At 36.1% G+C, this 25,891-nt stretch overlaps 1 protein-coding gene across 9 annotated transcripts in view; it reads right to left on the reverse strand.

The window, feature by feature from the left end:
* Positions 1–1,172: 1,172 nt before the first annotated feature.
* The window catches only part of igsf5a (immunoglobulin superfamily, member 5a), a 59,809-nt gene continuing 35,090 nt past the window's right edge, over positions 1,173–25,891 (reverse strand). For 4 of the 9 annotated variants that reach the window (XM_087271505.1, XM_087271504.1, XM_087271503.1 and 1 more), the window contains 8 exons: positions 22,923–22,992; positions 19,305–19,610; positions 9,436–9,717; positions 6,965–7,075; positions 5,863–5,890; positions 5,635–5,723; positions 3,977–4,026; positions 1,173–2,036 (listed from right to left, as the gene is read on the reverse strand). In XM_087271505.1, coding sequence (XP_087127631.1) covers positions 1,977–2,036; positions 3,977–4,026; positions 5,635–5,723; positions 5,863–5,890; positions 6,965–7,075; positions 9,436–9,717; positions 19,305–19,610; positions 22,923–22,965 — 969 coding nt within the window. In that variant the 5' untranslated portion in view covers positions 22,966–22,992 and the 3' untranslated portion in view covers positions 1,173–1,976. Of the gene's footprint in view, positions 2,037–3,976; positions 4,027–5,607; positions 5,724–5,862; positions 5,891–6,964; positions 7,076–9,435; positions 9,718–19,304; positions 19,611–22,922; positions 24,338–25,891 lie in introns of all 9 variants that reach the window. The other 5 variants (XM_087271498.1, XM_087271497.1, XM_087271501.1 and 2 more) reach the window with 3 other exon arrangements.

The raw sequence follows: 25,891 nt of genomic DNA on the forward strand, positions 1-25,891 counted from the left end.
GTTCTTTTTCATCCTTCCTAGTTGACCGCTTACCTCATTATGGACGTTTTTTCCACTGTTACCAGTGTGTTCAGTAGCTTGCTGCGTATGTCGGCAGACTGGAGACGCAGAGGGGAGTTGACTACGATGACAGGGTTGGAGTCTGGCAAAGAACGGTTCCAGAAAGCGGGTAAGACAAAAACCAAATAATACAATAAACAAGTAAATAACAGGGTAAGAATCTGGTCAAATCTGAAAATAGCACCAAGGTGCTTATGACTACCCGAGTTTGATTCCCAGCTTGAGGATCCTTCCCCTATCTCTGCTCCCCACACTTTCCTTTCTGTAAAATCTCCACTATCCCAATAAAGGTGAAAACCCCTAAAAATAATCATTTTTAAAAATCTGAAAATGTGGTAAAAATTAGACGAGGACTCTTTTTTTTTTACATTTACATTTAGTCATTTAGCAGATGCTTTTATCCAAAGCGACTTACAAATGAGGACAAGGAAGCAATTTACACAACTATAAGAGCAACAATGAATAAGTGCTGTAGGCAAGTTTCAGGTCTGTAAAGTCTAAGAAGCAAAGCATTATTAATGTAAGGTTTTGTTGTTTTTTTGAGTAAAGTTGGTGGTATAGCCAGAGAGGCAATTGCAGATTAGGAAGGAAAGTGGAGACTATAGTTGAGTTTTTAGTCATTTCTTGAAGACAGCGAGTGACTCTGCCATTCTGATGCAGTTAGGGAGTTCATTCCACCAACTGCGAAGATTGAATGCAAGATTTCGGGAAAGTGTTTTTTTCCCTCTTAGGGATGGAACCATAAGGCGAGGTTCATTCACAGAACGCAAGTTTCTGGAGGGCACATAAATCTGCACGAGCGAGAGCAAATAAAAAGGAGCAAAGCCAGAAGTCGCTTTGTAAGCAAACATCAGCGATATGAATTTGATGCGAGCAGCAACTGGCAGCCAGTGCAAACGGATGAGCAGCGGAGTGACATGTGCTCTTTTAGGTTCCTTAAAGACCACTCGTGCTGCTGCGTTCTGAAGCAGCTGAAGAGGTTTGATAAGAGTTTTTCATTGCATTTTCAGAATGAGCCTGGGTTAAAAAATTGCCACATATGACTAAATTCATGGCCATGGTCACAAATAAAGCACAATTTTAAGCAGTTAATCCTTAAAACAAGACAAAAATAAGGTTGGAAAATGTATTTTTACAAATGCATTGTTTAAAATAATTTAGCAGTACATTAACACTATTGAGGTTTTTTAAAAATAATAATAATAATTTGTTCAATCTTCTTTATTTATCAATTTTAGTCCCACACAAATGAGAAAATGTGAAGAACTAAAACTGCACTTTTAATCTGAATTTGATATCACTGAATAAGTGATTGATTCATTTAGTTCTAATCCATGACACTTCACTGCATGATTAATGTAATATTGGAGATTAAATGCATTCATAGTTTAAATGCATTGCTCAGTGAAACAGGACGTGATAATATAATCCTCTCCGAAGGCTTCTCGTGAAAAGTCTTTGGTTTTAATTGAAAGCGGCTATTAAAAAAAACACAGGAAGCAGAACTCTCACGGGTGTGTTGTGCCATATGCTGATGATTTTGTAATTCTGGAGGAAACAGGATGCTGTTGATTCAAAACAAACCTGCTGTGGAAACGTCTTGTTTTACACACGTAGATGTATAAAAAATTACTTTTCATGCTTTGTTCATTTGGCTACAAAACCTCCCATGTCTATCTAATGAACCCTCAGAAAAGTGAGAGTTCATAACGTCAAAAATGCAAATAAATAAACCGTATTCAGTGCGGTCCAAAAGTCTGAGACCACAGAGAAAATCCCGGAGCTTGTGTGCTGATAAACCGTCCTTCAGGCTCCTTTTTGTCTATAATCGGAAATAAAACGGAAAAAAGAAAAAAAGAAAGGAGCCAGAACACCTGCTGTCCATAAAATCCAACATGTTCAGGTCAGTCTTAGTCTCAGACCATGGTCATGTGTCTGTGCTTCCTCTGGTCATCTCCAAAAAAGTCATCGGGCAGCTGAAAACACAAAGGTATTAATCACATATGGAGCTCTGAGGAACAGAAAACATGCTTATAAATGTGTGGGAATGTTGAGGTTAGCATGAATGCTACTTGCTACTGTATTTACTTCTGCAAAATAACATTATTATGACTAAAACTAGATGTTTAAAGTACACTACACTTTTTAGGCTCATTTTGCAAGTCATCCAGAGTTAACCTGTCGATTTTTACCATTTTTTAATCCATTCAGCCGATCTACGGGTCTGACAGAGCACTTTTAGCTTAGCTTAGCATAGATCATTAATTCAGATTAGACCATTAGCATCTCACTCATAAAAGAGTTTTGATTTTTTTCCTATTCAAGCTTGACTCTTCTGTAATGTTCTCAGACTGACAGAAAAAGAAAAGTGGCAATTTTCTAGGCTGATTTGGCAAGGAACTATCTGTCATTTATGCGTAATATTCAAAAAACTTTTCTGCTGTATTTTAGCTGCAGCAGACGCAAGGATATTATTACACTAGAATGAGAGTAGCCATATCAGCCTAGAAAATAGTAGCTTCATTTTCCTTAGTAGAATATAACCACAAAACAGTCAAGGTTTAAATAGGAAAATGACCAAAAATCTGTTTTAAATGAGATGCTAATGGTCTAATCCGATTCAATGATCTATGCTAAGCTATGCTAAAAGTGTCTGTAAATTTAACGTCTTTAGTTAAGGAAAGAACTACAATCCTATGAAGCATTGTGAATCACACAAATATAATATAATAAAGATATTTCAATTTTGCTGTGCAAATATGCAAGACAATCGTTTAAAAATGAAGCTTCATGTAAGTGGGTGGAGCTAAGGACTACTTGTGACTCTCTGATTGGTGGATTTTCTTACAGCATTATGGATAATGTAGTTTTCCTGCATAAATTCTGTTGATATATTATTTGTTAGCAGAAAGGTAAAACCGATATACCAGATAACTACATTAATAACTTCTTTATTTTGTATGGAAAACATTTTATTCACAAACAAAAATTATCCTCAATTGAAACTGATGTATTTATTAAATCTCAGATTGGATAAAAACAAGAAAAGGGATCGATTCTTGGAATATTACAATAATTATTTTGGAAATATATTCATTTACTTTCTTTTCGGCTTAGTCCCTTTGATAATCCGGGGTCGCCACAGTGGAATGAACCGGCAACTTATCCAGCACATGTTTTACGCAGCGGATGCCCTTTCAGCTGCAACCCATCTCTGGGAAACATCCATACACACTCATTCACACTATGGACAATTTAGACTACCCAATTCACCTGTACCACATGTCGTTGGACTGTGTGGGAAACCGAAACACCCGGAGGAAACTCATGCGAACGCTGGGAGAACATGCAAACTCCACACAGTAACGCCAACTGACCCAGCCAAGGCTCGAACCACCGACCTTCTTGCTGTGAGACGACAGCACTACCTACTGCGTTACTGCGCCTATTTTGGAAATGTAACGGATACACAATTCCTTCTTTCCTCCTGCTGTATTTGTGTTATTATGTATGTTATGTATTATGAATTTTGTGAATATCTGTGCATTTAAAATATAATTTAATATTTTAATATAAATATCTGTTTTGTTATTATAATTGTTACTATCACTGTCTTTTTGAGTAGTTTTGAATTATGTTTGTTATTGAAGTCAATGAAAATGGAATAAAAAAAACAGAACAGACATTAAAATTGTAAATAATTAAATAAATCCTGTTGATTGCTTAAAAAGTAGCTTAATTGATGTGAACTGATGCATTCAAAACAAAGCATATGCTTGTCGTGAAAAAATGTATTTTCCTTTAAAGAAAATAAATGCTGTTTTTACTACCAGAACCAGATATTGTGCTATATTAAGGAAGTAAATAGGTAATGTTTTGCTTTCATGTTGACTTCAAGCTCTATCTGAAGCATCACCTGAAGTCTGTTGGAATTCTTTGTGTACCAGACGCCGCCATTATTTTGTCCTGCAATAAACAAAAGCAAAACATAACATAATCACATAAGTCACATTGCTTTGTAAGCTTTTTTGTTCACATTGTTACATTTTTTTCAATGCAATCAATAAATTGTTGTCCAATATTCATTCATGTATACAGTTAAAGTCAAAAAGATTAGCCCTGTTAAATTTTAATTCTAAATATAAAACTTTTAATCACTAATTACAGCCTGATCTCATGAGGAAACTTAAGTATTTTACGTTTTGTCAGTTTAGTGGCTGTTTAGTGAGTTCAGTCGTATGAAAATGTACGATTTTAAAAAGGAGGCTTGGCACTCAACCCCACCCCTAACCCCAACTGTCATTGGGTGATGAGCAAATCGTACTAAATTGAATGAATTAGATCGTACGAATTTATACGAATTAGCCACTAAATCAAAAAGATATGAATTGCCGTGAGATTGTGTTGCTAATTTCTAAAAAGAAATTTATTTTCTTTGCCATGATGACATATTTTACTAGATACTTTTCAAGATACTAGTATTCAACTTAAAATGACATGTATAGGCTTAACTAGTTTAATTAGGCAAGTTTGTTCAGTAGACAATTTTAAAAATAAAACCAATTTCTGAAGGGGGCTAATAATATGACCTTAAAAATTGTTTTAAAAAAAATTTAACTGATTTTATTCCAGCGAAACTAAAAGAAAATTCTACAGAAAAAATATTATAGGAAATACTGTGAAAATGTCGATGATGTTTTTTACTTAAATTACCACATAAATGCGGTGCTGTAAAATACAGTATGTGTGTGTGATAATACCATGTAATTCAAATATATATAAACACTGACATCACTTAGGAAATATTTTAAAAAGAATAAACATTTCACAGAAAAGTTTGTCCTCAACTGAATTTACAGCGATGAAAATAAGTATTAAACACACAGAAAACCTATAAAAGGTGCTGTTGACTTGAAATCTTCCCCGAATGTTGGTAACAACCAAAGAAATCCAAAGAAATCAAACCTAATTAGTTTACAAATAAAGTTTTGTGTAATAAAGTAAAATGACACCAGGAAGAAGTATTGAACACATGAGGAAAGGGAGGTGTGGAATGGCAGTGACAGCCCAGACAGCGGCTGAAATCTCTCAGTAGTTCTTCAGCAACCCTCTGCCTTTCCTCAATGTAAATAAACATCAGCTGCTTCAGTAAAACATCTACATTAACAGGAGGATGAAGATGAAACCAGGGTGGACATTTCAGCAAGACAATGATGCAAAACACAGTCGAGGAAACTCTCAAATGCTTTCAGAGAAAGAAAAACAAGCTGTAGAATGGCCAGGCCAATAACCTGACTTGCATCCAATAGAAAATATAAATTAAAGATCAGATTAAATAGGCGAGACCCACAGAAGCATCAAGATTTTTACACAGATTGTTTTGCTTAGTTTTATTTTTACCTTTGTATTGTTTTGGTTTATTGTTTTTACCAAAATCTGGTTCAACTCCATGTCAACAGCTCCATCAGAAATATTATTCCCAGGAAAAAACATGACCTGTATTATATGAGTTGCTTTTAGTTTATGATATGTTAAATTCCCCACCACCTTTTATGTTTGCATATGCATACGCACGGTCACGTCCATCTGTTATATATCCTCGGTTGTCCCTTCCTCGCACTTCTTCTATGGCTGAAATCCTGGCCTGGGACTGAACCCGCGCCCTGAAACAAGCGCCCAGACCTTTTAGCAAACCACTCACAATCATAAAGAGTTTAACAGAAATTATCTGTTAATTATAATGATAAGAAATTAGCATTTTCAGCCAGTCTTAAAAAGAAAACACAGGAGCTCATTTCTCACCTTCTGACCTCCTCTTGGTAGCTCGATTCTGGAGAAAGAAGAAAGGAATGATTGGATAGATTAAAATGATGAACAATATATGGTTCGTGTTTTGTTTTTTATTGTTTTTCTATTTAAAAAAAACTCGAACTAAATTGAGTCATTTTACTTAACAATAAATAAAGTGAATTATTATAATAATTTTTATAAAATAATTTAAAATAATAAAAATAAATAAATTTTTAAATTTTTAATATAATCTAGGGTAGACTAGGTGCTATTTAAATTACAAATATTTCGTCTGGGTTATCCAATTTGTGTGAAACCCAGGTGCTATCTCAGTGTAGGGTCCCTTTGGAAACACTGTAAACCCGACAGTCAACTTTATCAAATGAAATGAGTGTAGTTACCTCAAAATTGACTGAAAGTTAATGCTACTCATTTGAAAAGAGTTTTGAACTCAGTGTCGAAGGTAATGACTTAATTAAATTCCTTATTAAGTCACCTTAAACGGAGTAAGTTCACAGTACTCATACAGATTAGTTTTTTTAACTCAAATGGTTTGTAGTAATCAGTTTCCTCAAACGTTTTGAGTTGCCTTAACTTATTGGGTTTTACAGTACTCAGTTGGTTTGAGTTCTCTTCATTTATTGGGTTTTACTGTGCTCAAATTGCTTCGTTTACTCAAATGGATTAAGTTCACAGTACTCATAAGGATTAGTTTTTGAACTTAAATGGTTTGTTGCAATCAGTTTCCTCAAAAGGTTGGTGTTATTTTCACTTTTTGGGTTTTACAGTGAAGGACCAACAGATTTCAATGTTCATTTGTTCCTTGTGTGATTGATTTGCTGAGTTTTAATGGGAATAGGTTGGTACTATACCACTGGTTTTAGTACTATTAACGTTGTTTAATGTTCGTCTTAAGTGTGTGGTATGATATGTATGTTGTAAATCTATTATGCTGCAGATCAAATCGCTAATCAATAATGTTTACAGTAAGTAAGTAACATTATTTATTTAATATTTAGATATTAGCACTGAAATTTTTTTCCTTTTTTACAGTGTTTATTGTTATTTAACATGCACTAAAGCAGAATTGTGCTTCATCCCCACAGGTACTCACTTTTCTTCTTTCTCCTGCAGAAGAAAATGATGCCATAGATGATGAGAAACAGTAGAGCAGCAGCACTGAAGGCAACGGTGATAGCGATCAACACTGTCTGGTCTTTTTTTACTTGAACAGAAAGATAGAAGAGAATCGCTTCATTATGTGCTAAACAGAGAAAATGCAAACATCTCTGATTAAAATAATACACTTCACGTGGCGGTACTGGTGTTTGCGCTGCCCTCTAGCGGTTGCTGAAGTAATCGCTTTATAGCATGATTCACTGGTCAGTTTTGAGATTTTGGGCTACTTGGATTGTTGTTTCAGACCAGTGGAAAGAAAACAACCAAAAGATGTACAGTGCTCAGCATAATTGAGTACAGCCCATTTTGAATTTTTTTTTTTATTCATTTCTCAGTGAATATAGGCGATATATTTTGGTGCATTTAAACAAAACAGATTTATTAATCAGATATATCTATTAAAATAATATTTTAGTCACCAAACATATTTAGAACTTGAAAGATAATTCAATTAAATTCAAGCCAAATATTGCAAAAATATATATAAATAAATAAATAAAATACTTACAACCTACAAAATTTCAACTAGATTTTTCAATTATTTTGCTTCTCTTGATTTTTCCTCTTTTTTTTTATTTGTATTTAAAATATTCTATAACATCTACACTTGGGCGTACTAGTTTTTGCAGCGTTACCGTAAGTTGTTTTGTTAGATAAGTTTCAGATTTGGCTTCAGTACTGACTAATCTAATGTATATGCACAAATATAATATTGTATAGCTTCCTATTAAAAATATGAATTTAAAAGAGAGATTTGTGAGGTAAATACTTATATATGCTGAGCACTAATAATGACAAAAAAAATGAAAATGTATGTGTGCAAGTTTAGTTCGACAGCTTCCTATTTCAATACAATTGAAGACTAAATCATTAGCCCTCCTGAGAAATTTGTATTCATTTTCAAATATTTCCCAAATGCTGTTAAATGGAGAGATTGTTTTTCAACACATTTCTACACATAATAGTTTTAATAATTGATTTATCTTTGCCATGATTACAGCATATAATGTTTGACCACACATTTTTCAAGATACTAGTAGAATACGGCTTAAAGTGACATTTAAAGGCTTAACTAGGTTAATTATGTTAACTAGGCAGGTTAGGGTAATAAGGCAGGTAATAATGTGTAATGATGGTTTGTTCAGTAGACAATCAAAAACAAATATTGCTAAAGAGGGCTAAAAATATTAACCTTAAAATGGTTTTATGAAATTGCTTTTAATCTAGCTGAAATAAAACAAATCAGACTTTCTCCAGAAGAAAAAATGATATCAGAAACATTGCGAAAATGGTGTTGCTCCATTAAATATCACTTGGGAAATACTTAAAAAATAATAAATATTTCAGAGGAGGGCTAATGATTTTGCCCTCAGCTGTGTATACACTACCGGACAAAAGTCTGCTCGCCTTCCCAAGTTTTAGAAACAACAAATAATAACTTGACTTCTAGTTGATTATTTGGTATCAGAAGTGGCTTATATGAAAGGCACATCTTAAAATATGATCATGTCTTGATTTTGAATTCTATAAATAGGACAGTAAGTTCTGACTTTGCTAAGACAATAGTCTTGTCACCTAACTGAAATAATGTCCAGTATAGAATATAAAGTCATGGTGCAGTGGAAGAAAAATGAACATTGTGTCTGACTCCCATGAGCTTGGAGGACTGCATCCATACATCTCTGCAATGACTCAAATCACTTATTAATAAAGTCATCTGGAATGGCAAAGAAATCGTTCATGCAGGACTCCCAGAGTTCATCAAGATTCTTTGGATTCATCTTCAATGCCTCCTCCTTCCTCTTACCCCAGACATGCTCATTAATGTTCATGTCTGGTGACTGGGCTGGCCAATCTTGGAGCACCATGACCTTCTTTGCTTTCAGGAACTTTGAAGTGGAGGCTGAAGTATGAGAAGGAGCGCTATCCTGCTGAAGAATTTTCCTCTTCTGTGGTTTGTAATGTAACAGGCAGCACAAATGTCTTGATACCTCAGGCTGTTGATGTTGCCATCCACTCTGCAGATCTCCATACTGAATGTAACCCCAAACCATGATTTTTCCTTCACCAAACTTGAATGATTTCTGTGAGAATCTTGGCTCCATGTGGGTTCCAATAGGTTTTCTGCAGTATTTGAGATGCTTGGGATGCAGCTCAACAGATGATTCATCTAAAAATTCGATCTTCTGCCACTTTTCCAAATGATCAACTAGAAGTCAAGTTATTATTTGTTGCTCTTACAACTGGGATCGATGACGAGTTTCATCAGGTAGTGTAGTCAACATTTGATTATTAAATCAAATTATTATTATAACAATTATTATATACAATTATTAAAATGATATATTAAAACAACTTTCAGATGGCCTTGCTCATTAAAATGAAAGAAAAGTTAATTGTTCTTACCAACAGTCAGGAATACAGTGTTGCTGTCTGGTGTGTTCAGGGCAGGTATAGCAGCCAGACACTGTACAGTTGAGTTTTTGCTGGCCGTGAGTGTGAGCGTGCAGCTGGAGTTATACAGTCCTCCCTGTGTGACGGAACTTTTGTTGCAGAATTGAGTCTCTCCGTTCACAGACCAGGACATGTTGGGCTCGGGGTACCAGCCCGCGGCCAAACAGCTAAACTGCGTCTGAACACCCAGCATTTTGGTCTGATTTCCCCCTGCGATCTGCACAGTGCCCCGATCTGGAAGAGTACACAGCACACAATTACCTCTTCAAACACACACTCGGACCTAATCACTATGGATCTGGCGGTTTGCTTTAATGGCGCTTCTTGAAACACGGTCCACTTTAATTAAGAAGTAGATTATTATTGATTATCTGCACTTTGAGATGTAATCGGGTAATTTCCCGTGGGACGGCCGAGCAGGTGAGAGAAGGTGGGCTTGATAATGTCTCACTTTTGTTTTGCTTCGTGCTGCACTTTTTACCTCTGTCATCCACCATTAAAAGAAATCCAATTACTTAAAATGCATCTAAGAATGAAAGAATTATTTTCACACACACACACACACACACATGCTTGACAGACTCACAACCTCCCTTGCATTAGATTAAAAAATACGCTTTAGCAAAAATACAACTACTCATTAAAAGTGTAAAACACTGTAAAAAATAAATAAATAAATAATCTGTTTCCGTATTTTTGTGATTCACAAGTGTTTTTTCATTTATTTACAATTGTGAATTGGGAGGTTGATTTCTGCTCTGGGGGCAGCACGGTGGCGCAGTGGGTAGCATTTTCACCTCATAGCAAGAAGGTCGCTGGTTCGAGCCTCAGCTGGGTCAGTTGGCATTTCTGTGTGGAGTTTGCATGTTCACCCCGTGTAGGCGTGGGGTTGCTCCGGGTGCTCCGGTTTCCCCAACAGTCCAAAGACATGTGGTACAGGTGAACCGGGTAATCTAAATAGTGTGTGTGTGTGTGTATGTGAATATTTTCCAGGGATGGGTTGCAGCTGGAAGGGCATCCGCTGCATAAAACATATGCTGGATAAGTGTGGCGCCCCCAAATAAAAAAAGGAACTAAGCCGAAAAGAAAATGAATGATTTCTGCTCTGTCGACTTTTGATGTTGAAAATTCAGCTCTACAGTTTAACAAAGTGACTGTTATTGACGTTTAGTCGTTTGAAATAATATAATGTATAAGAAATCATACAGAGAGAAATGAGTCTGTAAAATTACAGAAAATGCACTGGCAGTTTATTACAATATTTTTGTAGCTTAATATACAACACCAACCCAGACAATAGAGCACTTTAAAGCAGAGGTTCTCAACCTTTTTCCACCTCGGGGCCCACTTCTGTCTCCAATCAATTTTTGAAGGTCCAACTTTCTCTGAAATGTTTGTATAAAATGCTTATTTAAACCTTTATTTATGAACACTGTAAAACCCAAAAAGTTAAGATAACTCAAACCATTTGACGAAATCGAATGCAACAAACCATTTAAGTTCAAAAACGAATCCTAATGAGTACAGTGAACCTAATGCATTTGAGTAAACGAAGCAATTTGAGCACAGTAAAACCTGATAAATGAAGAAAACTCAAGCCAACTGACTACTGTAAAGCCCAATAAGTTAAGGCAACTCAAACCATTTGAGGAAACCAATTACTACAAACCATTTGAGTTTGATATGAAAAAACTAATCTACAGTTGAGGTCAGAATTATTAGCCCTCTTTGGATTTCTTTCTTCTTTTTTAAATATTTCCCAAATGATGTTTAACAGAGCAAGGACATTTTCACAGTATGACTGATAATACTTTGTCTTCCAGAGAAAGTCTTAATTGTTTTATTTCAGCTAGAATAAAAGCCGTTTTTAAAACCCTTTTTAGGGACAAAATTATTAGCCCCTTTAAGCTATATATTTTTTCGATAGCCTACAGAACAAACCATCGTTTTACAATAACTTGCCTAATTACCCTAACCTGCCTAGTTAACCTAACCTAGTTAATCCTTTAAATGTCACTTTGAGCTGTAGAAGTGTCTTGAAAAATATCTAGTCAAATATTATTACTGTTAACTGGTAAAAGTAGTAAGCATACCTGCCAACACTTTCGTTTTTCATGGGAGGATCCCAGATTTCAGACCAGTCTCCCGCAACCATCCCGTTTTGATTTCTTCCTAAAAAAAATCCCTTAATTTCACCCACCCCCCTCTTTGATATAGTCTGTAAACGCCTGCGGGTTGCAAACTCACACTCACTGCTACTCGTGTGATACTGCTCATCTATCTATCTATCTATCTATCTATCTATCTATCTATCTATCTATCTATCTATCTATCTATCTATCTATCTATCTATATATATATATATATATATATATATATATATATATATATATATAAATATATATATAATTTTCTATTATCAGCATTCTATAACCTTCCTGCTATGAGGCAACAGTTGCAATGCCACCGTACCGCCCCCACTATAAATTACTATAGCATTTTTTCATGTGGAATGCTTTACAAAAAAATACTGTACTTTATTCTGTTTTTTCAACCTCAAAGTGTTACTCGCATATTTTCTTTGTAATTAATTAATTCAGTAATTAACAACACTATTTCCCTGTTTTCAATGCAGCTATCTTTTTTTATTAGCTGAGAGAAGGTTTGGTTTATATTAATATCTCTGACTTTGTGTATCACAGAAATAAAACGGAAACATGACAAATTACTGCCGCTTCCATTCGCTCTCCTCTAATCTCACTGTTGTCTTTGAGAAACAATTACTGCAGTTGTTTACTTGATAGTTGCGTTTTGATCTACAAGGGTTAATTTAGCGCTGATGGGGGCTTTAGTTAGCGAGGGTGTATTTAAGGAGACAGTCTCTGGGAATGTTCTGGCCGAATTATACGCTCTGTCATGCATAAAATTGCTGAGTAATGCTTGAAGGTTGTAAAAAGATCAGCATATGGATGTAAGCACTAGAACTCACATGGACTCAATGATGAAGCTTTAAGGGTTTTTTTTTTTGTTCTTTTAAATAGGTGCTGAGGACGTGTGTAATTTAACATTCAAACCACAACAAAAACCCTTAAGGCTGCAGACTTCTGACTTTTTTATGAGATGCAAACTCAAAGACAACCTGTACAAAATGCAAACCGGGAATAAACACAGTGGAAATAACACCGCTTGTAAAGCTTTTTATTTGTCCATATGAATCTTTGTGTAATGATCTGGGGCCTCATGTATCAACGCTGCGTACGCACAAAAACTTTGCGTACGCCAGGTTTCACGCTCAGAATCGCTCACGTTTGGATTTACTAACAATGAACTGAACGTGGGAATGTGCGCAGGTTCACGGCAGCTTTCTGGCAGGCGTACGCACATTTTTTGTGCGTGTCTGTTTTATTTCCATTGGCAACTCCTAGAGGCAGTTGTGTTAAATTCCTCTCTACAAAGTGTCTGAGCCTTGCAATGGCAGCTGTATGAGACGGGTTCAGCAGGTATATAAGGTTTCCATACCATACATTTGACCAGCTAAACATTAAAGCACAATTTGCAGCAGTCGCCTGTTTTTCCAATGTAATCTGAGCTATCTACTGCACGCACATTGCTATAAAGACACTATCTGAAGATGAATTTGCATGCGTGAATCAGAAACATTTCCATTCAATAAATGTGCAAATAAAATATGATGCTTATTGATATGAACTTATTGATGATGCCTACTTGTCTTTCTCGTGATAAATAGTTGGCAAAATCTGATATGTAGCGCGGGAAAAAACAAGAAAGAGTTTTTTAGACACTGGATTCGAGCTGCGTTCATGCTCGAACGTATCAATTCACGATCACAAGCGTCTTACGAGCGCGCCACTGAGACTGCTAGGCGTCCTGTAACATTTTACAGGTATAAACCACACTATTTGTTTTTTTTAATGCACTCACTGCGATATGTTCAGACCCAACTGTGTTGACCGCATCAGCTAAACTCTCCCACTCTATTTTTTTCTTTTGTTGTTAATTCCGAAGAACAAACTTGCAAATAACACCGCTTTTCTCCGGTCTACCTCCGAAAGCAGCACCTCCAATTCACATTCTGTTCAAAGTTTCTCTTTTTGCTTGCTTTTTCCATTGCTTTTTCGTTGGGTTTTGCAATTAGCATAGTCATTAGCATATTCATACGGGGGAGGAGGCAGGGAGGGGTTTTGTGCTCGTGCATGTTGCGCTCAGTTTCACGTTCATTCAGATGTACAAAAGAATATGCGTGAGATTCCGCGTACGCAGTGTTTCATACATCTGAAATTTTTTCTGCGTACGCACATTTACAGCTTTGTGCGTACGCAATGTTTTAGTAAGATTTCCACGCAAGTCTTCGTACATGAGGCCCCTGGATAGTAAGGGATCATAGAGTTCAAATAGATACAAAAGTCAAATAAATGTTTGATTTTCTTACTTTAGTTTGGTGGAAACTTGTTTTTTTATCCATTTGTTTATTTTCCTTCAGCTTTGTCCCTTTTTAATTAGAGGTTGCCACAATGGAATGAACCGCCAACTATTCCAACATATGTTTTACACAGCCGATGCCCTTCCAGCTGCAACCCAGTACTGGAAAACACCCATATACACTCATTCACACTCATACACTACGGCCACGGTGTGTGTGTGTGTGTGTGTGTGTGTGTGTGTGGGACATGGTCTAATCGGATTTGTAGTTCCTAAACATGACATATGGTGATCGTGACAAGCCAGGACTCGAACCAACGATCTTCTTGCTGTGAGGCGACAGTGCTAACCACTGAGCCAATTCTACCTCTTAACCTATTAGCCCCTTAGTTTAGTGCAATAATGTGAAGGGGTCGGGGTGTCTCAATTTTCTTTAGCTTAAACAAGTAGAGCTAAGGGGAAAGGCTACACAGCCCTTGAAACTGAGATTTTCCAAGACCACGCTAGAAACCAACAAAAATTTCCCAGAATACACCAGCTACAACAGCAATGGCTGCACATGCGAGTCAGGAGGTTTTTTTGTGTGTGTTTTTTTACAACAAACAAGCATAAGTTTTAATACATGCATAACAGTACATGTTTTACGGTCTTGCTTTTTTTTAAATGATTAAAAAAACTCAGCTAAATTTTGCTGTCTACAACAGGGAAAATAAGTATTGAACACGCCACCATTTTTCTTAGAAAACATATTTCTGAAGGTGCTATTGACTTGAAATTTTCGCCAGACGTTGGTAGCAACCAAAGAAATCCATAAATGCAAAGATAGATTAGTTTACAAATGAAGTTATGCATAGTAAAATGAAATGACGAAGGGAGAAAGTATTGAACACATGAAAAAAGGGAGGTTTAGAAAGGCAGTGAAAGCCCAGAAAGCAGCTGAAATCTCTCAGTAGTTCTTCAGCAACCCTCTGCCCTTCCTCACTGTAAATGAATATCAGCTTCTTATGAATGCATAAATATTCGCAGGAGGATGAAGATGAAACCAGGGTAGACATTTCAGCAAGACAATGATCCAAAACACAGCCAAGGAACTTTGAAATGCTTTTATTTGGGGCTGTATAATGGCCCAGCCAATCAACTGGGGTCTGTTCTTCGTACCTCGCTTAAATGATCCAAAATGATTTGACAGATCCTGGATCTGTTCATCTTGATAACTGATCTCTGGCTAATTTGGTTCTTCAAACAACTTTGTGAATCAGATTAAAATGTCTGGATAAACTGATCTGAGATCGCTGCATGTGTTGTGAAGGACAGATCTATCGATCCTCGAAATCATGATCAGCAATGCAACGATTGGCTGACGACACAGCAGCGTAATGACATCATCTGCTTAATATTCAATTATCCATGTGAGCACAATTACGTAAAATTTGCAGTAAACGGTTTGTTAAATATGGTACACAGTAACTTTCCACCTTGTTGTGGGCTGCATGCTTGGCCCTTTCATGTGTCATATTGGTAAAGGCGTCTGCAACTTTTGTGAAGCATCAAATCACCATCATATTAACTGTCAAAACATGTTTATGACTGCATAAATGTATCACATATTGTGCATTTCTATTATCATACACAAATTGTACTAAAGTGGTCCTAAAAAGTTAATATCAATATGTTTTCTTTTTGCACCACCAGGTGGCAGTCTTTGTACTTTCATTTCGGGGGTGCAGATTGCAGTTTCATTAATGAAGTTTCATTGATATATATACATAAATATTTAACTTTAACTGACCCGATCTAATCTTGTTTATATGAATTGAACCTGCTCCTGACCAGGTTTGAGCTAGCAGAACTGTTGCTATGACAACAACTCTCGGATCAGCTTTGAAGAACGAAACAATCCTGGATCGTGTTAAATCGTCAACATCCAAATCCAGCTAACTGAGTAATCCACATACGAAGAACAGACCCCTGACTTGAATCCAATAGAAAATACGAATTAAAGCCCAGATTTAATAGACGAGACCCACAGAATCAACAAGATTTAATCACTCTGTTGAAGTCTGTAAAAAACTCACACCTGAGCAATGCAAATGACTTCATTCTCCATATGAGTGGCGTATTTAAGCTGCTCTTTTATATAAAGTATTAAATACGTTTCAGTAGTTCAGTACTTCCATTGTTATTACACAACTCATTTTTAGACTTGTTTAGTTTTATCTTTATGTTTGTATTGTTTGTATTTTTACCAAAATCTGGTTCAATTCTTTATCAACAGCTCATTTAGAAATAATATTCCCAGGGAAAATAATGACATCTTCAATACTTATTTTCCCCACTGTATAATACATAATGATAACTCCAGCATAGTAGTCCCACAGCATGCTTTCACATCTGACACTCGATGGCACTTGAATCCCCTGTCAGAAAAGTCTAGTGGCTGGGAATGAGCTTTTTAGGGCCTACTCACACTATGCCATCCGTACCGTGCCCAGGCCTGTTTCCCGGATCCTTTGAGAAGTGTGAGTGCGCTGAATCGGGCTCAAGCACGGAGGTGTGCCTGAGAGGTGTGCCTGAGCGCGGTTCACTTGGGCTTTGGCGCGGTACGCTTGTGTGTGAGTGCAAAACGCGACAAAGCCCGAAACTGAAAGCGAGACGTGACTTTTAAGGGGCTGTTTCATATGGATTTATTAATCATTCTTACTGTTCAGTGAACTCAAACTGCCGTTGTTTATTAAAGACGCAAACTCCTCACTTCACGACAGCTGCGCGCCTTCAGCAGACCTCCTCATTCCTGCAGCACGAGAGCTTTATGATTGTTTATGAGCGCCAAAAGTGGCGGATCTGTTCGGCGAAATATCTGCCTGCGTGTCCCCGCATCCCTAAGGACTGTTTGGCGAAATATTTGACGGCATATCAAACGACTGAAACGATATAACTAGAGAAATCTCCTCTGTGCGGCTGAGTGAGAGAGCACTTCTCACTGAACAGCCCAGCAGCGATGATGTAAGCGTGCCGAAGCCCGTTTGTGGTGTGAGCGCGGGCCGTCGGGGGAGACGGGAGGGGGGACAAGCGTGCTTTGGCCCGGTTCGAGGCAACTGTACCTAGTGTGAGTACGGCCTTACAGTGTCTGGTATAACATTGTTTTCGTGTGTTTACATAGATGAATATGGCCAGAGGTCGCGTTTACCGAATATTTTCTGTCATTGACGGATTTTTTTCATCAGTGACGAAAAATCTGAAGATGATCCATCATTTTGACGGATTATGCCAAGGGTGATCTATTGTAATTTGTAGCTAACTATGATTTCCACTCCTGTCCAGCTGATGGCGATTGCCCTTGTTTTGTCTCCTCTTTGCAAAAATGTCACAGCAGCTGAGTGTGAGAAGTTTCTTTAAACGGCCAAATAGTTGTGATATTAATGATAAAGGTGAAAAAAAGAGGAAGTGATGCAGTGGACGATGAAGAACGATAAAACCAAGCGGCAGCTAGCAATGAGGTCAGGTTTATTGTTTTTATACTGATGTTCTGGTGAACTACAAAATAATTTATTCATTTTTAGTATTATTTGTTTTTTGCAATCAATAAACGTTTATTATTATTTATTTTGTCCTTTGTTTGATTATTTATTATCTATTAATTAAATTTATTATTTATTATATATTATTTGATATATTATTTTTGTTTTAGAATATGTATGCTGTTTTCATTTTATTCAAAGGTTAAACGCAGTGCCTACAATTTGTGTTTACATTATAGCCTGCGTTTGCTATTATATCAACTCAAATGGTTGTAATATCATGTATCAAGTACCAATGTAATACCAAAAGGTTTTATATGAAGGTATATGAAGACTGAGTCGCGCCAGCTCCGGGCCGCAGCGCACATTACTCAAGGGCCGATTCTGGCTCGGATGCGGCAGCCTCGGCTCGCTTATTACGGCCGCCGCATCAAGCAATGAGTCCACAGGCATCTGGCCAGAGTGAGGCAGCTGGAGTCTCCGGCAGGTGAGAATCTAGCCAAAACTGGCCCGAGTGTATTTTGCTATCTGGTGTACGTTGGAGTGCGTTGTGAGCACTACCGGACTCAGAGGCATGCCCCCTAAAGGCTGATTTATACTTCTGCATTTAACGCCGGCGTATGCTACGGCGCTGACGCATAGCCCTTCGCCGTGGCCGTCGGCGTCGCTGACGTGCACCTCTCAAAAATTTTAACTACACGTCGCAACGACGCGTATCGTAAGCTCTGTGATTGGTCGGCTTGGTAGCGCTGACGAGTCTGGGCGGGTCCGAGAGCCGCGCGAATGACGCGAGCTGGACACGAGCCCAATGGAGCGATTGTTTACAAGTGTGGAGTCCCGTGAAGGAGCTCCTGATGGAAAGTTTTGTTTTGTATTTACCTCATAGTTAAAGTTGTTGCACGTCCGCCGGTTCCTGCCTTAAAATGAGCGAGTTTGAGCCACTTGTACATTCAGGAAGTGTTCAGGAAAAGCAAATCAGCAGAGAAGAAACTCAACACAGAGTAACATTTACACCTCACTGCCAACTAGCGTTTCGGAAGTGTTAATGCAGACCAACAGAGACAGTGCGCAGAAGTATAAATGCACAGCTACGCGCGATGCATGCGCTGTGGGTCACGCCGGTCACTTGACGCAGAAGTGTAAACCAGGCTTAAGTCTCCCTTAATGCGTTTGATTACGCACAGGCAAGCACCCAGATCAGGTCGACGCAGGAGGAAGATATGAGTTAAGGCAGATTTGAGGTATTGTTCATTTCTCAAATAAATAAATTAATAAATTAGCCTATATGCTCGTCGTGCAAGTTTTATTATTAAAATATGAATGGAAAAGGTGATCAGAAAGTCTGCAAATTAAATAACGATCAATAAAAAGTTATGACGGAAATTTTACAACCCTCTCCGTCAAAACGACGGACAATGGGAAAGTCTAACGCGACCTCTGATATGGCCATAGACTTATGAGCTCATTGCCACATTATATCGTTATGATAGCATAATACCGTTGCCTTCAAAAATTTAAGATAATTACTAAAAAATAACGCAAATGGAATAACTACAGCAGTCGCTATCATCAATCTCATATGAACTAAGAGCTCATGATGACTGTGTGCTGGTGTTGTAGTGGTGTCCCATTTCTTAGGGGTAAATTTTGAAACCCTTCCCCTTCACACTTTGTTTCAAGGGTCAATTTGAAGGGGTAGGGGTAATAAAATGAATTAGGATTGGACCAAACTTGAGTTATCTTCACTGTCTTTAATGCTTCCATTCATATTAGTCTTATCTGCACACTCAAACCATTTCCCACCACGCTTTGAAGGTGTTTCCCATTAGCACGGCTGAGTTGAAATGAATAAACACCGCTCACCTTGTACAGACAGTGTGGCCGTCACAGCATCTCCACCCAAAACCTGACAGGCGACTACACCCGCATCGCTTCTCTGCACGTTGCTGATGGTAAACTGCCATTTGTAATTTCCAGGCGTGGTGAAATTACTAGCAGAAAAGCGGTCCGTGCTGTTCAACACCCCAGAAGTTTGCATGATGGTCACAACCAAGCGTCCATTGAGCATAAAGGTCATGATTTGTGGAGGTTGAGTGCTGCTGCAGTTAAACTGAGCACTGGAGCCTTGGAGAACTGCAGCGTTTTGAGGCTGGAGATCGGCTGACTCTCCTGCAAGAAGATGGATTTACTCACATGCAGTTAAGAATGTTTTATTGTTACTTCTCATCGTAAATCATGCTCGCTAGGTGGGTTATTGGATTTTTAAATTCATTTTTTACAATGAAATGCATCAAGCAAGAGCCAAGAGAGAAAAAAACTGAGAATATAAATGCCCAATAATACAAACAATGCAAAATACAAGGTTATTGCAACATGGGCTCATTCTGAAAACGTACCTGTATATACATTTCTGGAGATGGCGAATTATGTAGCCAGAGGTATGTATGGTTGCATTTTGTCTTTAAAACGAATGATACGGGGTGGTATGATGCCGTTCCTTTTCACACTTACCAGCTGACTGCTTACCTCCGTACTGACGGCTTTTGCGCTGTTACCAGTTTGCCCAGTGGCTCACCATGTTCGTCCGCAGACTTGAGATACTGAAAGGAGTTAACCACGATGACGAGGCTCGAATCCGGTGAAAAACGGTTCCAGAAAACAAGTACGACACAAACAAAAGCCAAAAAATAAAATAAACAAGTAAATAACAAGTGAGAATGTGGTAAATCTAAACACGTGGGAAAAATCAGGCGAGGGCTTGACTTTTTCTGAATTGCTTTTAAAAACACTATCGGTTGGGCTTAGGGAAGGAGGAGGGTGGGTCAGTCAGTCAGTTGACAGCGGCCTCTGGTGGCTTTACTTGCGAACAGCAGGCGGGAATGGCTCTCGTGAGAGACTATTTGAGATCTCAAAATACGTACACAGCGGCCTCTAGTGGATTTGCAAAAACTGCAAAAAACCTGGTTCCTGGGACGTATTTAGCGCTCTCCAGAAATGTATATAGGGGTACGTTTTCAGAATGAGCTTTCAGAATGAGCTTGGTTGGTGAACATTTCTGAACATTTCTGAACATTTGAACATTGAACATTTCTGCTTGTTATCAAACTATTTCATAAGTTTAACAAGAGGAAATTCGGTCATAACTTAATGTTTAAACAGCTTTCATAACATTATTGATCAATATGTGGCTCTTTTTGGATTGTCAGAAGCTATAGAAATTAAAAATGTAAATTAGAAAATAATGAGCAAATCGTACTAAATTGTACGAATTAGATCGTACGAATTCATACGAATTAGCCAATAAATGAAAAAGTTACGAATTGCCGTGAGATTGTGTTGAGTCTGCACAAGCTAATGTTTTTTCTTGTTGTCAGTGCTAATATCTAGTTAAAAAGCTTAGGTTGATATATATTTATCGTAGAAGTGAAATGAGTAATTGTGTATCTTGATTTAGATTACTCTTCTTTTATGAAATGCATTAAGGAAGAGCCAAGACAGAAAAAACTGAGAATACAAAGATATCACAGGGGCTATTTAGAAGTAAATATGAGTTTTTGAGTACACAAGCTGGTGTTTATTTCTTGTTGTCAGTGGAAATATCTAGTCAAAAATCTTAAATATATATATATATATATATATATATATATATATATATATATATATATATATATATATATATATATATAATAATTCATTTCTAATAACTGATTTATTTTATCTTTGCCATGATGACAGTAAATAATATTTGACTAGATATTTTTTCAAGACACGTCTATACAGCTTAAAGTGACATTTAAAGGCTTAACTAGGCTAATTAGGTTAACTAGGCAGGTTAGGGTAATTAGGTAAGTTACTATATAACGATGGTTTCATCTGTAGACTAAAAAAATAGCTTTAAAAAATAGCTTAAAGGGGCTAATAACTTTGACCTTAAAATGTTTTTTTTTTTATTAAAAACTGCTTTTATTCCAGCCAAAATAAAACAAATAAGACTTTCACCAGAAGAAAAAATATTATCAGACATACTGTGAAAATTTCCTTGCTCTGTTAAACATCATTTGGGGAAAAAAATTCAAAGGGGGACTAATAATTGTGACCTTATCTATGTGTGTGTGTGTGTATATATATATATATATATATATATATATATATATATATATATATATATATACATATATATATATATATATATATATATATATATATATATATATATATATATATATATATTATATATTATATGTATATATATTATTTATGTATCTTGAGTGAAGAAAGTTCTTATAAAATAGTTATGAAAAAACATACAGTTCATTTTTGCCGGCAAATTGTCATTATTATAAAACCTTGTAAAATTCTAAATGTTCATTAATTATGTATATAGAATTTATTTCTCATGCCTTTTTTTGTTTGTTTCTTTGTTTCTTTGTTTTTTCTTGACAAATAAAACATATAATTCACCCGATGTGGATGAAAATGGTAATGTTTGTTAATGGTAATGTTTGTTAATTCTGTATATATAATTTCTTTATTTTTTAAATGTTTTTTTTACAAAATAAAACATATAAATTACCCGATCTGAAGAAAAATGTTAATGTTCATTAATGTTAATGTTTGTTAATTCTGTAATTGTTTTGTACATATAATTTCTTTATTTTTTAATGTTTTTTTTTAAATAAAACATATAAATTACTCGATCTGAATAAAAATGTTTATGTTAAAAATAAAATAAAAAATAAATAAAAAATTTTTAATGTTAAGGTTTGTTTATTCTGTATATATAATCTCTTTATTTTTAAAGGGTTTATTTGACAAAATAAAACATAAATTACCCGATCTGCATAAAAATTGTAATGATTGTTAATTCTGTATAAATAATTTCTTATTTTTATGTGTTTTTTGACCAAATAAAACATATAAATCACTCTGAGTAAATAAAAACTTTAATGTTTGGTAATGTTAATGTTTGTTAACTCTGTATTTATAATTTATTTATTTATTTATTTTTTGACAAAATAAAAATATATGAATCACCCGATCTGAAAAAAAAATCTAATGTTTGTTAGTGCTAATGTTTTTTGTTACTGCTGTATTTATTTGGTACATATAAACTCTTTATTTTTTGACTAAATAAAATAATCAATAAATTATTATAATAAAAAAATTTAATCCAACCACTCATTCTGCCATTTACCAAGCTTATATACTGCATCAATGTTTGCATCAACAAAAATAAACTATATAAACTTAAAAAAAAAACTTATTTACTATCAGATATCCAGACGTGATTTCAAATCCTATAATTTTAGTATAGATTTTGTAATGTTTATATAATAAATTGAAAACAATTTATTAGTGGTGAGAAAACAAGCATGTGCAGCTTTAGAAAATATTTTACAACAAGACAATGATACTGATTGATAAGAGCTTTTTTCAGTGCTTGGCTGTTAGCACTGTGTTGAAGTAAATATAAAAACTTACCATTGGCGATGAGAAGAAAAAGTGCCAGTATAAAAACATTCATGTTTTACACCAGCATCCACACACAGTCCTACAATGAAAGTACAGCATTTAGAAAAAGGGCAGAGCCACTGACGGGACACAACCTTACAATGATCAGTATGTGCTTACAATGGCAAGGAATTCATCATTTGTTTCGGTAGGTGTGTCTCTTTACTCATAAACACAAAAACATCTTATTGTATGTTTAAGTAAACACATTTGTCGCTTGCTTCAAGACATCCTGAACCAATTAATAAGCATTTCTGCTCAAACACTGCCCTTAATATTTCTTTATATAAAGGATAATGTACATCCAGACGGTTTTTATTGCAGAAAGCCTTACTACTTTATTAGGTACACACCTTCAACTGCTCGTTAACACAAATTTCTAATTAGCCAATCACATGGCAGCAACTCAATGCATTTAGACATGTAGACATGGTCAAGATGATCTGCTGCAGAGCATCAGAATGGGGAAGAAAGGGGATTTAAGTGAGTTTAAATGTCGCATGATTGTTGGTGCCAGACGGGCTGGTCTGAGTATTTCAGAAACTGCTGATCTACTGGGATTTTAACATACAACCATATCTAGGGTTTACAAAAAAATGGTCCAAAAAAGAGACAGATAGAAAGGCAACAGCAACTCTAATAAGCACTCGTTACAACCGAGGTCTACTAAAGAGCATCTCTGAACACACAACATGTCCAACCTTGAGGCGAATGGGCACCAGCAGCAGAAGATCACACCCGGTGCCACTCCTGTCAGCTAAGAACAGGAAACTGAGGCTACAATTAACACAGGCTCACCAAAAATTGGACAATATAGAATTGGAAAAGCGTTGTCTTGTCTGATGAGTCTCAATTTCTGCTGCTACATTCTGATGGTCGGGTCAGAATTTGTCGTCAACAACATGAAAGCATGGATCTATCCTTCCTGGTATCACCGGTTCAGGCTTGTTTTCGTGTAATGGAGTGGGGATATTTTCTTGACACACTTTGGGCCAATTGAGCAATGTGTCAACGCCACAACCTACCTGGGTATTGTTACTGACCATGTCCATCCCTACATGACCACAGTGTACCCGATGACTTCCAGCAGGATAACACACCATGTCATAAAGCGTGAAACATCTGGTTTCTTGAACATGACAATGAGTTCACTGTATACTCAAATGACCTCCACAGTCATCATATCTCAATCCAATAGAGCACTTTTGGGATGTCGTGGAATGGGAGATTCACATCGTGGATGTGCAAACGACAAATCTGAAGCAACTGCGTGATGCTATCATGTAAAATCTCTGAGGAATATTTCCAGTATCTTGTTGAATCTATGCCATGAAAGATTCTGTTCTGAAGTTCTGAAGGCAAAAGGGGGTCCAACTAAGGTGTACCTAATAAAGTGGCCTATGTATACACACACACACACACACACACACACACACACACACACACACACACACACACACACACACACACACACACACACACACACACACACACACACACACACACACACACACACACACACACACACACACACATATATATATATATATAAACATATATATATAAATATATATATATATATATATATATATACACACACACACACATAAATATGTATATATATATACACACACACATAAATATGTATATATATATACACACACACATAAATATGTATATATATATACACACACACATAAATATGTATATATATATATATATACACACACACATAAATATGTATATATATATATATACACACACACATAAATATGTATATATATATATACACACACACATAAATATGTATATATATATACACACACACATAAATATGTATATATATATATATATACACACACACACATAAATATGTATATATATATATATATACACACACACATAAATATGTATATATATATACACACACACACATAAATATGTATATATATATACACACACACACATAAATATGTATATATATATATACACACACACATAAATATGTATATATATATATATATACACACACACATAAATATGTATGTTATTTACCATAATTTACAGCACCAACCACCATGTATCACTTCAAAAAAGTCCCATAATGCCATTCAGAATTCACACACAGAAAACACTGAAAAACGCCTGACTTAAAGATTTTTTTAATATGAATTTTAAATTAAAAAAAAAACTAAAATCGCATCCAAAATAAAAGTTTGTTTTAACATGATATATGCGAGTACTTTATATAAACCACACACAAAAGCATGCCTATATTTAAGAAAATGTTGATTTATATTTAGATATAAAACATATATGTAAATATGTGAATTTAAACATCTATATAACAAAATAGGTTTTTTATAGTTTTGTGTGAATCATTCATTCATTCATTTTCTTGTCGGCTTAGTCCCTTTATCAATCCGGGGTCGCCACAGCGGAATAAACCGCCGACTTATCCAGCACGTTTTAACACATCGGATCCCCTTCCAGCCGCAACCCATTTCTGGGAAACATCCACACACACATTCACACACACACTCATACACTACGGACAATTTAGCCTACCCAATTCACCTGAATTAGACCGGAGCACCCAGAGGAAACCTACGCTAGCGCAGGGAGAACATGCAAACTCCACACGGAAACGTCAACTGAGCTGAGACTCGACCCCGCGACCTTCTTGCTGTGAGGCGACAGCACTACCTACTGCGCCACTGCCTCACCTTTGTGTGAATCCTGTATACATCATATACATCATACACACACACACATATAATGTCAAATCAAACTTTTATTTTGGATGAGAATCTAAGCCCAGCACTAATATTTATCAAACACAGACTAAATAACACAAAAAAACTAATTCAAATTATTTTTTGAAATCCCAAAAAATCTTGGAGCCTTTAATAAAAGCCTAGATAATATCTCAGCAGTAA

This window comes from Danio rerio, chromosome 10 (genome assembly GCF_052040795.2).
Source record: "Danio rerio strain M-AB ecotype USA chromosome 10, GRCz13ab, whole genome shotgun sequence".
Lineage (NCBI taxonomy): Eukaryota > Metazoa > Chordata > Actinopteri > Cypriniformes > Danionidae > Danio > Danio rerio.